This window comes from Odontesthes bonariensis, chromosome 4 (assembly GCF_027942865.1).
Source record: "Odontesthes bonariensis isolate fOdoBon6 chromosome 4, fOdoBon6.hap1, whole genome shotgun sequence".
In the NCBI taxonomy this organism is placed as follows: domain Eukaryota; kingdom Metazoa; phylum Chordata; class Actinopteri; order Atheriniformes; family Atherinopsidae; genus Odontesthes; species Odontesthes bonariensis.
In genome coordinates, this window is record NC_134509.1 from 1,357,672 (window position 1) to 1,369,940 (window position 12,269).

The 12,269-nt window shown below is 45.9% G+C and overlaps 1 protein-coding gene across 1 annotated transcript; it reads right to left on the reverse strand.

The window, feature by feature from the left end:
* Window positions 1–2,808: 2,808 nt before the first annotated feature.
* LOC142378195 (ras-related protein ORAB-1) lies at window positions 2,809–10,125 on the reverse strand. The gene is made up of 6 exons (XM_075462454.1): window positions 9,934–10,125; window positions 7,247–7,319; window positions 7,075–7,170; window positions 6,885–6,980; window positions 5,652–5,783; window positions 2,809–3,870 (listed from the first exon to the last, which is right to left on the reverse strand). Exons 1-6 carry the CDS (start codon window positions 9,945–9,947, stop codon window positions 3,673–3,675), a joined length of 609 nt encoding a protein of 202 aa, XP_075318569.1. The 5' UTR covers window positions 9,948–10,125; the 3' UTR covers window positions 2,809–3,672.
* Window positions 10,126–12,269: the final 2,144 nt, after the last annotated feature.

Below are 12,269 nucleotides of genomic sequence, written 5' to 3' on the forward strand. Positions count from 1 at the left end.
TGGTGGTAGTAGCAGTTGTAGTGGTACTAGTTGCAGTAGTGGAAGTGGTAGAGGTAGCAGTAGTAGTTGTAGTAGTGGTAGAGGTAGCAGTAGTGGTAGTGGTAGTAGTAGTGATAGTGGTAGCAGTAATTGTAGTGGTAGTAGTAGCAATAGTTGTGGTAGCAGTAGTGGTAGTAGTAGCAATAGTTGTGGTGGTAGTGGTAGTAGCAGTGGTAGTGGTGGTAGTAGTGGAAGTGGTAGTAGTAGAAGTGGTAGAAGTAGTAGTAGTAGCAGTGGAAGTGGTAGAGGTAGTAGTAGTAGTAGCAGTGGAAGTGGTAGAGGTAGCAGTGGTAGTGATAGTGGTAGTAGTAGAAGTGGTAGAGGTAGCAGTGGTAGTAATAGCAGTAGCAGTGGTGGTAGTGGTGGTGGTAGTAGTAGCAGTAGTGGTAGTAGTAGTGGAAGAGGTAGCAGTAGTTGTAGTGGTAGTAGTAGCAGTAGTTGTGGTGGTAGTAGTGGTAGAGGTGGAAGTGGTAGAGGTAGCAGTAGTAGTGATAGTGGTAGTAGTAGCTGTAGTGGTAGTAGTAGTAGAGGTAGCAGTAACAGTAGTAGTGGTGGTGGTAGTAGTTGTAGTAGTGGTAGTATTAGTAGTAGCAGTAGTGGAAGTGGTAGTAGTAGAAGTGGTAGAGGTAGCAGTGGTAGTAGTAGTAACAGTGGAAGTGGTAGAGGTAGCAGTGATAGTGGTAGTAGTAGTTGTAGTGGTAGTATTAGTAGCAGTAGCAGTAGCACCCCCGTTCCCATCGGTAACAGAACCACCTGACTCCGCCCATCCCCGTTCCCATCGGTAAAAGAACCACCTGACTCCGCCCATCCCCGTTCCCATCGGTAAAAGAACCACCTGACTCCGCCCATCCCCGTTCCCATCGGTAACAGAACCACCTGACCCCGCCCATCCCCGTTCCCATCGGTAACAGAACCACCTGACTCCGCCCATCCCCGTTCCCATCGGTAAAAGAACCACCTGACTCCGCCCATCCCCGTTCCCATCGGTAAAAGAACCACCTGACTCCGCCCATCCCCGTTCCCATCGGTAACAGAACCACCTGACTCCGCCCATCCCCGTTCCCATCGGTAAAAGAACCACCTGACTCCGCCCATCCCCGTTCCCATCGGTAACAGAACCACCTGACTTCGCCCATCCCCGTTCCCATCGGTAACAGAACCACCTGACCCCGCCCACCCCCGTTCCCATCAGTAACAGAACCACCTGACCCCGCCCACCCCCGTTCCCATCAGTAACAGAACCACCTGACCCCGCCCACCCCCGTTCCCATCAGTAACAGAACCACCTGACCCCGCCCACCCCCGTTCCCATCGGTAACAGAACCACCTGACTCCGCCCACCCCCGTTCCCATCGGTAACAGAACCACCTGACTCCGCCCACCCCCGTTCCCATCGGTAACAGAACCACCTGACTCCGCCCACCCCCGTTCCCATCGGTAACAGAACCATTAGTGTTCACTCACTGATCAAACATGTAATGTTGTCCTTTGTTCTTCTTTGGTCATTGACTTTCTTTCTATTTTATTGTTTTCTCTCTTTAAATTCCACTCGTTTTTAAACTGCACCCAGAGCCTTCAGTTATCAGGCCCCTCTCTACCTTTAAGACCAGGCTTAAGACTTTCCTTTCTGATAAAGCTTATAGTTAGGGATGGCTCAGGTGACCCTGGAACATCCCATAGTTCTGCTGCTACAGGCCCAGCCTGCTGGGGGAGCTCCCATGATGCACCTCTCCATGTACATGTGACATCATTGTTGTCATTAACGTGTGTTTCTCTCTCTCAGCAGGTGTCTCTGGGCTGGTGTTACGCTGCTTGTTGTCCCCTCTTTCCTGTCCTCTCAGCCCCCAGCTGGGCCAGGCAGATGGTTCTTGGTTCTGATGGAGGTTTCCTCCTGGTTCTGTTTTTGTTACCTTCAGATTTCCTCAGTTCGACCAACAGCTGTTTTCTTCCTCTGCCCTTTGACCTGGAACATCTGTGGAGGACTGAAATGATCCGAGACGAACACTTATATCCAATCAGCTAAATAAGGAAGTTTATATGGTGATAAATAATCACACAGAATGTGTTCTGCTTTTATTTAAACTTGTTCTTTAACTTTCTCACTCGGATGGATTAATTTCCTCCTCGTTTGTTTCCACCTTTCTGCTTCAGGTTAATTAAAGCTGCGGTCGGCAACTTTTTTTTAGTCATATTAGCTTGAACTGTCATGGGATTCTGGAAGTAGAATATTAAATAGGCTGTTTAGGAAAAATAACGAAATCTGTAGCTCCCTCTGAAGCCTGTAATCATGCTTACAAAAACCGAGCGCTCCCGGCTGTTTTTAACCAATCACGTTAGGGTGGAGGAATCCTACCTGTCAATCACAGCTTGTGCACACGCTGCTGAGCGTGAGTCTGCCCCAGCTTGTGTGCGCTCACACTGGTGTGAACTCACGTGCACGACCTCGTCCACAGAGGGGGAGGGGTTTGGGGGGCGATTCGGAGCTTGTTAGAGGTTGGGGGAGGGACCTGAAAGTTGTATCAGTTCGAATTTTCCGACTTTAGACTCGCAATTTTGAAAACCTGCCGACTGCAGCTTTAATAAAAAGTGTCAAAGTAAAGTTTAAATTAATTCAGTTTCATATCAAAGCAGAAAAACTGATTTCTGTAACTTTGTTCTAATTAAAGGAATTTAAACTTTAGTTTTTACTTCCTGTTTTGTGCTTTAAATGTTCTTTATCTGCAGATGTTTTTGGGACTGATGTCATAAACAAATAAAATAAAAACACTGTCAGAGTTCAGAGATTTTAATCAATAAAAATCATTCATGTTGGTTTAAAAGCTTCAGAAGAATCAGTCTCTGTTGGCGGCTGCAGGATGGCGGCGGCGATGATCCTGACAGAGCTGCTCGGTCAGGGGGCGGAGCTTAGTCACGTCCGCCCCCCCCCTCCCCCCTTTGTGGAGCACAAACCTGGTTCGGTGTCATGTGGGAGGTTCAGATGTGGACGTGAACTCTGATAATCAGAGAAGAAGAAGAGCGAGGTACAAACCACACGGGGACGAGCTCTTACCAAAGATCTCCTTCATCGGTTTAATAGTTGTGCCACAAAATGTCGCGTGCCGAGCTCCTAACTCCTCCTGCTGCTCTGCACAACCTGGAAATCACTTCTTACATTTATGTATAAATATATACAGTTTATAGTCATTCTGAGAGGGGGGGGGGCGGGGCTTACCAAACCAGCAGGGCGCACGCAGCCGCGTTTACACCAACGGGAATGTACAGCGGCGTGGGGGGGGCGTCCTGCCACGAAGGCACGTGGATGTTAGGGGGGGCGGCGGGGGCGTGCGATGGGCTGCACGTGCACGCTGCTGGTTTGGGCGTGTGCGTGGCGGGGGGGTGTCGCGCTGCTCTGCACGGCGGCTTTAGGGGGTGAAGAGCAGCGCGGACCAATCAGACGCCGCCGCCGGTTTCTGTTAAAAACGTTTACGTGTGTTTTATCAGTGTCAATCAAAGGCCTGGTGGGGGGGCGGGGCTTACCATCCTACTGACTGATAAATGGTGGTGGGGTGGGTGGGGGGGGGTGTTGGAGCTGCACAGCGGCCTGCTCAGTCTTCCTCCCTCCTTCCTGGGGGGCCGGCGGCGCCGGGTCGGCTCTCAGCAGCAGCCCCCAGACGAGGTGTTGACCGGCTTGCTCTGGATCTTCACGTTGGACTTCTCCGAGGCGCCGGCCGTGGCCCCGGGGCCCATCCTCTTCTTGATCTCGGCCGCCATGGTCATGAAGGCCTGCTCCACGTTGGTGGCACTCTTGGCGCTGGTCTCCAGGAACGGGATCCCGAGGTTATCGGCAAACTCCTGGTGGGGAAAAAACACGACCCTGGGATTTATTCAGCTCCCCTTTGTCTGAAAGTTCCTCATCTAACGAGCCGTTCTGATTAGCCCACCCACTCAGCTAAGCCCCGCCCACTCACATCCCCCCTGCTGGACGGAAGAAGCCAGCTTCTGGTGGAAATGGAAAGGGTAACAGCTAACGCTAACAGCTAAGCTAATGAAGGTGACGTACACCAGCTTCTAAGGAGTTATTTTCTCCTTTAGCAGCAGCTAATGCTAACAGCTTAGCTAATGAAGATGACGTACACCAGCTTCTAAGGAGTTATTTTCTCCTTTAGCAGCAGCTAATGCTAGCAGCTAAGCTAATGAAGGTGACGTACACCAGCTTCTAAGGAGTTATTGCTGTTCCTTTAGCAGCAGCTAACGCTAACAGCTTAGTTAATGAAGGTGACGTACACCAGCTTCTGAGGAGTTATTGCTGTTCCTTTAGCAGCAGCTAACGCTAACAGCTTAGTTAATGAAGATGACGTACACCAGCTTCTAAGGAGTTATTGCTGTTCCTTTAGCAGCAGCTAACGCTAACAGCTTAGCTAATGAAGATGACGTACACCAGCTTCTAAGGAGTTATTGCTGTTCCTTTAGCAGCAGCTAACGCTAACAGCTTAGCTAATGAAGGTGACGTACACCAGCTTCTGAGGAGTTATTGCTGTTCCTTCAGCAGCAGCTAACGCTAACAGCTTAGCTAATGAAGATGACGTACACCAGCTTCTAAGGAGTTGTTGCTGTTCCTTTAGCAGCAGCTAATGCTAACAGCTTAGTTAATGAAGGTGACGTACACCAGCTTCTAAGGAGTTGTTGCTGTTCCTTTAGCAGCAGCTAACGCTAACAGCTTAGCTAATGAAGGTGACGTACACCAGCTTCTAAGGAGTTGTTGCTGTTCCTTTCTGAAAGATGAACATTATTGTTCCCACATTACTTTGTTAGCTGAAGCTTTCTAGCTGAACGGTTCCGTTCTGTAACTCATCAACCTGCAGCTGTGTGGATAAGGTGTGTTTCCAACACAACACCGGTCCTCTCCTCACTCTCGGTGTGCTAACGTCACATTATCGGCATGTTTCTGATAAAGATGGAGGTCTCCCAGTACAACTGTTTAATGAGGTTAATGTATCCAAAGTGTTTAAACGCAGTAATTAACGGTACACATGCATTACTACGAGTTAAGCTGCGTACATCTCCGGCTTGGTCCATCACTGTTGATGAGAAACCATTGTTTGCTAGCATCTGCTGCTAGCTTACAGCTACATGCTAACCTGTTTCCCTCTGGGACCAACAGAGGAACTATCTGTATCTGTGTGTAGAGCTGGAGGGTTTCTGGTCTAACTACAGGAACAGCTTCATTATGCTGCGTTTACTGCCACGACCTCCACCCAAGGGTGGAGCTGAGTTTACTGAGTCTCCACCCTGAAAACAGACAGTTAACTAAGAGGAGTTCAAACAGACTGAAACCAGATATTTAGACCAAAGTCTATGTCAACCATCTCAGAAAACTATGTAAAAGGATTAAAAAGAGCAGAATGTGTTTGTTAGAAACACAGTTCAGACTCAAATCTCCAGTAAAAATGGCGTTTGAGGCTAAACGTGACCTCAGCTTCAGACTGAATGATGTCATTAATTAGACAGAAATATGTTTAATTAATTCCACTCGTTCATTCTGGAACCAGGAGGCTGATTCAGAGGTTTATTCTGGAGGTAAATCGTCTGCTCAGAGGCGGGCTGATGGCGCCGGCGCCGTGCCCCCCACTCACCTTGGCGGTGGTGTAGTCCACGACCTTCTTCGTTGTGAGGTCACACTTGTTGCCGACCAGCAGCTTGTTGACGTTCTCGCTGGCGTAACGGTCGATCTCCTGGAGCCACTGTTTGACGTTGTTGAAGGATTCCTGAGGACGAGACGCACGCATTTAACCTTTAACCTCTTTAACCTTTAACACATGATGATGAGGAGGAGGCAGCAAGAGGCTCGGAGCAGGAAGCTGGTGTGCTGAAGTGTTTCAGAGGGTGTTCTGAGGTGTTCTAAATGTGTTCTGAGGTGTTCTAAAGGTGTTCTGAGGTGTTCTGAGGTGTTCTAAAGGTGTTCTGAGGTGTTCTGAGGTGTTCTGAGGTGTTCTAAAGGTGTTCTGAGGTGTTCTGAAGGTGTTCTGAGGTGTTCTAAAGGTGTTCTAAAAGGTGTTCTGAGGTGTTCTGAGGTGTTCTGAGGTGTGCCGAAGGTGTTCAGAAGGTGTTCTAAAGGTGTTCAAAGGTGTTCTGAAGGTGTTCTGAGGTGTTCTGAAGGTGTTCTGAAGGTGTTCTAAAGGTGTTCAAAGGTGTTCCTAGGTGTTCTGAAGGTGTGCTGAAGGTGTGCTGAAGGTGTGCTGAAGGTGTGCTGAAGGTGTGCTGAAGGTGTTCTAAAGGTGTTCTAAAGGTGTTCTGAAGGTGTTCCTAGGTGTTCCGAGGTGTTCCGAGGTGTTCCTAGGTGTTCCTAGGTGTTCTGAAGGTGTGCTGAAGGTGTTCCTAGGTGTTCCGAGGTGTTCCGAGGTGTTCCTAGGTGTTCCTAGGCGTTCCGAGGTGTTCCGAGGTGTTCCTAGGTGTTCCTAGGTGTTCTGAAGGTGTGCTGAAGGTGTGCTGAAGGTGTTCTGAAGGTGTGCTGAAGGTGTGCTGAAGGTGTTCTAAAGGTGTTCTAAAGGTGTTCCGAGGTGTTCCGAGGTGTTCCGAGGTGTTCCTAGGTGTTCCTAGGCGTTCCGAGGTGTTCCGAGGTGTTCCTAGGTGTTCCTAGGCGTTCCGAGGTGTTCCGAGGTGTTCCTAGGTGTTTTTAACCGGCCCCCGACCCCCAGGTCCCCGGTTGAGCTGCTCAGTGCATCATGTCAGTATTAAATCATATAAACTTGAAGTTAAATGTGTTTTTACATGAAAAATAATGTTATTTCCTGCTGCTGAGCACCAGTTCTCACAGTTTCCTTCCTTTTTGGGGCTCACACGGAGCTCGCCGTCGGACTCTGGCTCACCTGATCCGTGACATCATAAACCACGATGATGCCGTGGGCCCCTCTGTAGTAACTGGACGTGATGGTTCGGAACCGCTCCTGCCCGGCCGTGTCCCACTGAGGAGGTAAAGCAGAGCCCGTCGGACCAAAAACATCACAAACAATAAGCTCCGCCCACAGCGACGGCGGCCCATCGGCCCGGTTCTCTTACGATCTGCAGCTTTATGGTCTTCCCGTCCAGCTCGATGGTCCTGATCTTGAAGTCCACGCCGATGGTGCTGATGTAGCTCTCTGTGTACGTGTCATCCTGAGGGGAAAGACGGGCGAGTTATCAGCCTGCAGCGTCACCGGCGGCGACACGTGAAGCCCGACGGGCGACTTACCGCAAACCGCAGGAGGAGGCAGGACTTTCCAACGCCAGAGTCGCCGATCAGGAGCAGTTTGAATAAGTAGTCACTGTGAGGACAGAATCTGGGTTTAATCAGGAGAAAACCAGTCTGATGAAGCCAATCAGCTGTTTACCAAGGAGGCCGCCGCCCACTGAGCTGCTACCGGGGCAACGGTCACATAACAGGAAGTACGAACTCAACCGATCAGAGAAGGTGGAGGAAACGTTTCCACGTGCTGAGAAAATGCTGAAATCATTTTACATTTAGCACAAAAACAACTGATCAATAATCAATCTGGTTCTTCTTCTTCTACCTTTATTTTACTTTGAAGTGTATCCCTCTATCTTTACCTCTGAGGTGGAACTCTGTGCCGTCTCAGAACTTTATTTCTCTACGTCTCCATCTTACGTTCTTTTTGGCGACGTCACTGGAAGGTCACGTGACCATAAAGTGAGACGGACTGGTCCTCTGGCAGAACCAACCGTTCTCTTATAGCAGTTTTTTTGCTTTAATGAACCTTCTTCCTGGCCTGATCTTAAACCGTTTCTGATCTATAAGGTGAATCGTGTCAGCAGAAAACCTTAAATTCAGGTCAGGACAGAACGAAAGATGCAGCTTTCTGACACCACCTCACCGTTTTCACCGACTTCTTCCAGCTGCTTCACATCTCTGTTGGACCCGTGTGAACAGATACTGTAGGAGCTATTTGTTATTTTGTATATTTGGCTCACTTTGGCTAGTTATCTTTTGGGGGTTTAGTTTGGGGAATACACCTTTTTTGGTTGTTTATGATATTTAGTATTGTTTGAGTTAATTTGGGTATTTAATTACCGTATTTTCCGCACTATAGAGCGCACTGGATTATAAAGCGCACTGTCAATGAATGGTCAATGAATGAACGGCCTATAAGGCGCATTAAGCGAAACAAAACAGTGCCGTTGCTGTTACCTGGCAGTTCAGTGATGATTCGAAAACGAAACTTATAAAATCAGCTCGGCGAATGCGCAAAACCACAAAGCAGCAATTCTCGACAAGTAGCACAAATCGACTGAACACCGGCCTTCGTGAAAGCTCGGACCAGTTGAGACTGATACCTTAGCCCAGGCATCCACGATCCATTGGCAGATAGTAGCGTAAGTCGCCCGGCGCTGTCTCCCTCCCTTGGTGAGTGTGTGTTCGCCTTCGGTCACAGCTGCTCCCACGCAGCTCGCAGTTTAACTTTGAACGCCCTGTTGACACTGATATTCATGTCCCGTGCTAACGCTGTTGCCTTCAGTCGAATAGAGACTGTAGAGACGCTTCTACCCGCTGCTCTCTGTTCAATAACCCACTGTTCAATTTTGTTATTATTATGGTGAATCACAATATATATTACTCCGCTGCGCTCATAACTACTGTAGCCGTAATGCTGCGGTGCGGCTTTGTAGTTTACCAAACTCTTACTAAAACATTTTGACAGAGCGCCGTGTACCACACAAAATCGCTTCGGGGTCCGTAAGCTAACAAGAATAAATCCATATATAAAGCGCCCCGGGTTATAAGGCGCACTTTTGTTTTTTGAGAAAATTATAGGCTTTTAAGTGCGCCTTATAGTGCGGAAAATACGGTATGCTTTTATTTTGAAAGCACAGGTTAGCTGAGGCGCACTGGGAGAGTTTATTTAGATGAGCAGGCACCTGGGGGGGGGGAATAGGTTTTTAACAGGGCAAGAGAGGCGGCAAAGGGCCATTGTTCTTTGTTTGTTTGCTTGTGGTTGGAGAACTAAACCGAAAGAAACTTAATTTTTTGCCTGGACAATGGACTCAATTACCTGCGTAAATTCACTCCTTCGTGTCTCAGTGGCCGTTTGATTTCATTTAGTTTATTATGGTTTTGACATCTTTTTGGTTTTGATTATCGACACAAGAGGACGAATAGCCACTACAGATACAACACAACTGAGGTTCTGGACAGAATCGGGTTGAATAAAAACCTGCTTTTGCTTTATTTTAGAACAGCATTAATCACCAGCTGGTTTGTTTTGGACCTTAAAAGACCATTTCAGACAGCTCAGCGCATTACATCAATATAAATCTATTCTGTGGCTTTCCCCCTGGTTCTGTTGGGATCCATCTTCGGTACCGTGTCGTGCTGGAAGTCTTCAGGTCGGGTTGGACATATTTAAATGAATCCACTCGGTGTTTTTCTCTGCCCTGATCAAACGGAACTCATGTTGACGTTGATGACGAGACATTTTTTTTTACACTTGCGACGTTAACAAACAGCAGAGTTTTCTGGATTAAAATGGTCCCACGGCTGCTGTTCGTTGTTCGCAGTCACGCAGTGAAGTAACACTTATTACCAAACCTACTTCCTGTTTGCGGGAACGGTTAGCATGCTAGCTGCTAGTTCCAATTAGCTAAAAGTGTTGCTAACAAAACATCGTTGACAAATCCCGGATGATTTGTCGGTTACCGCCGTGTTTTATTGATGGTAAAATGTTGACAGAAGTGACTTTGGTGCCGAACAGAACAGCTGTCAGCAGAACGGAGCACCGAGGACAAAGCAGCTGACGTTCATTTTGGACCCAGCCTACCCGGTCCGCTCGGCTAGCTTCCGTTAGCTTAGCTTAGCTTAGCTTTGCCTCCCCGGCTCAACCGGACCTGTCATAATATAATCCACATCATAAAACTGGCACTTACTATTCAGGATTCATCGTTGACTACTGGGTGAAATCTGTTGTCACTCTGAATGCAGCTGGAAATCGTCGCCGATAATCTTTTAACTGGCCTCGTAGTCACGAAAATACGCCGTTTTTTCCGTCCAAAAAACGGGCTAAACTGGTTGTCGCAGCCAGAACAGTGTAATCGAATCAAATATGGCTGTCTGACTACAACCTACCCAGAAATACCATGCAAGAGGAATCATGGGTACTGTAGTCTTACGGCAATGGGCGTTTTCTCAGGCTGAGCACAACAAACGTTTATTTAAAGGAGCCGCGTTGAAAGGAAGAAGTATTAAAATATATTACAAAGTATTAAAAAAGTTTTTTTTAAAAACAGTAAACGTATTCAAGTATTAAAAAGTATTAAAAAAGTTTAAAAAAAACAGTAAAAGTATTAAAGTATTAAAAAGTATTTAAAAAGTTTTTAAAAAAACAGTAAAAGTATTAAAGGATTAAAAGTATTTAAAAAAATGTTTTTTTTTCAAAGTTAAAGTATTAAAGTATTAATTTTAAAAGTACTACACACGAAATCTAACAGGATTACATAGATATTTACACCAAAATATACATGAATACCTAAAGAAGTTTACATATCCTACTATTCTGCGTTTTTATTCCTGTTTCTTTTCTGATTACAATGAAATATTTAGAGTTGGTCTTATGTTATCTGATTAGATAAAATGCATGAAAAAGAATAAATTGGATGTAAATGTAAATTTAAATGTATTTTATTTATACAGCCCTTAACAGACAATCATTACGGCGTACCAAAGTGCTTTACAGCAGGTAATAAATAAAAAGAAGAATAAGTAAAAACAAATAAAAGAACAGTGAAAGCAATAAAATACAACAAAATTGAATAAGATAAAATAAGATAAAAGTGTCATCATACTACTGGGTATAAAAAGCCATCCTAAATAAGCAGGTTTTTAGTCTAGAGTTGAAGAGGCCCAGGTCAGAAAGTTATAAAGTTATGGATAAACTTACAAAAATAAAAAGTACCACAGAAATGTTTTGAATTTGTCCCGGTTTACTGGAGAAGTTTGAGAAGGACAAGAAAAAACAAGATTTTTGAGATGTTTTGCAGGGTCTGAAATGTTAAAGTTTATTTCAGGTTAAATGAAGCTGATGAGACAGAGTTCAAACTGTGTTGGTTTGGTTTATTTTTTTCTAGGGCTGGGCGAGTTAGTTATCGTTAATTATTTATCGTTGATAAATATTTTATCCCGCATTAACGCAGGTTTTATTTATTTATTTATTTATTTAATAATAATCTTTTTGGGGGGCTTTTGTGCCTTTAATGGAAAGTTTAGAGAGACAGGAAGCAGGGAGCAGAAAGAGGGGGAACAACATGCAGCACAGGGCCGTCCGATACGGGACTCAAACCAGCTGCAGCGAGGACTATAGCCTCTGTACATGGGGCGCCTGCTCAGCCCACTACGCCACGGACCACCCCTGTTTTACTATTTATTTTATTATTGTAAAAGTCTGTTGCTCACAGGCTTTTATTTTGTAAAACTCTGTTGCTCACAGGCTTTTATTCTGTAAAAGTCTGCTGCTGTCTGCTGTGGAACAGGAAAAGAAAGTAATCGGCGGATCCACCAAACATGGAGAAGGGTACGGAACTTTTACTCGGCCATTTTCATTTTAAAGTTCTTCCAGACGGCGGAGTCGACAGAACCAAAGTCATCTGTAAACACTGCCAAGTTGAATTGTCTTCTCAGCGTAGTAGTTCCAGTCTAAAATATCACTTAAAGGCAAAACACACAACTGATAGCAGCAAGTCATTCAAGGAAACAGACAGTGGAGCGAGGCTTCTACATAAAAACTACAGAAAGATGCTGATGTTAAAAGTGTGTTTGCACAACAAATGTTATGGCACTTTCATTCATATGGCAGCACATTTAAAATAAAGCTAAATGCTAAAGGCTATACGCTACTTTTGGATTCATTTTTGGATTCTGCGTACAAATGAGATTAATCGTGATTAATCAGGGAAATCATGAGATTAATTAGATTAAACATTTTAATCGTTGCCCAGCCCGAGTTTATATAAAACATATTTTGCGTAAAGCGTGAGGTTTTGGTGGGTGATTGGTACCCAGACAGTTTCATAAAGTAAGGCTGGTGCTGTAATCATGGCCTTTGTCTTGTTGGTGTTTAAAACAAAGCAACTGGTAACCAGTCACTAATCCAGTGGACAGCCTGTCCAACTGGTGGGGCTTAGGAGACACATACAGCCGAACATCATCAGCGAAGAGGTAGAAGCACAACGAGAGAAAATATAAATGGACCCAGAACTGAACCCTGTGG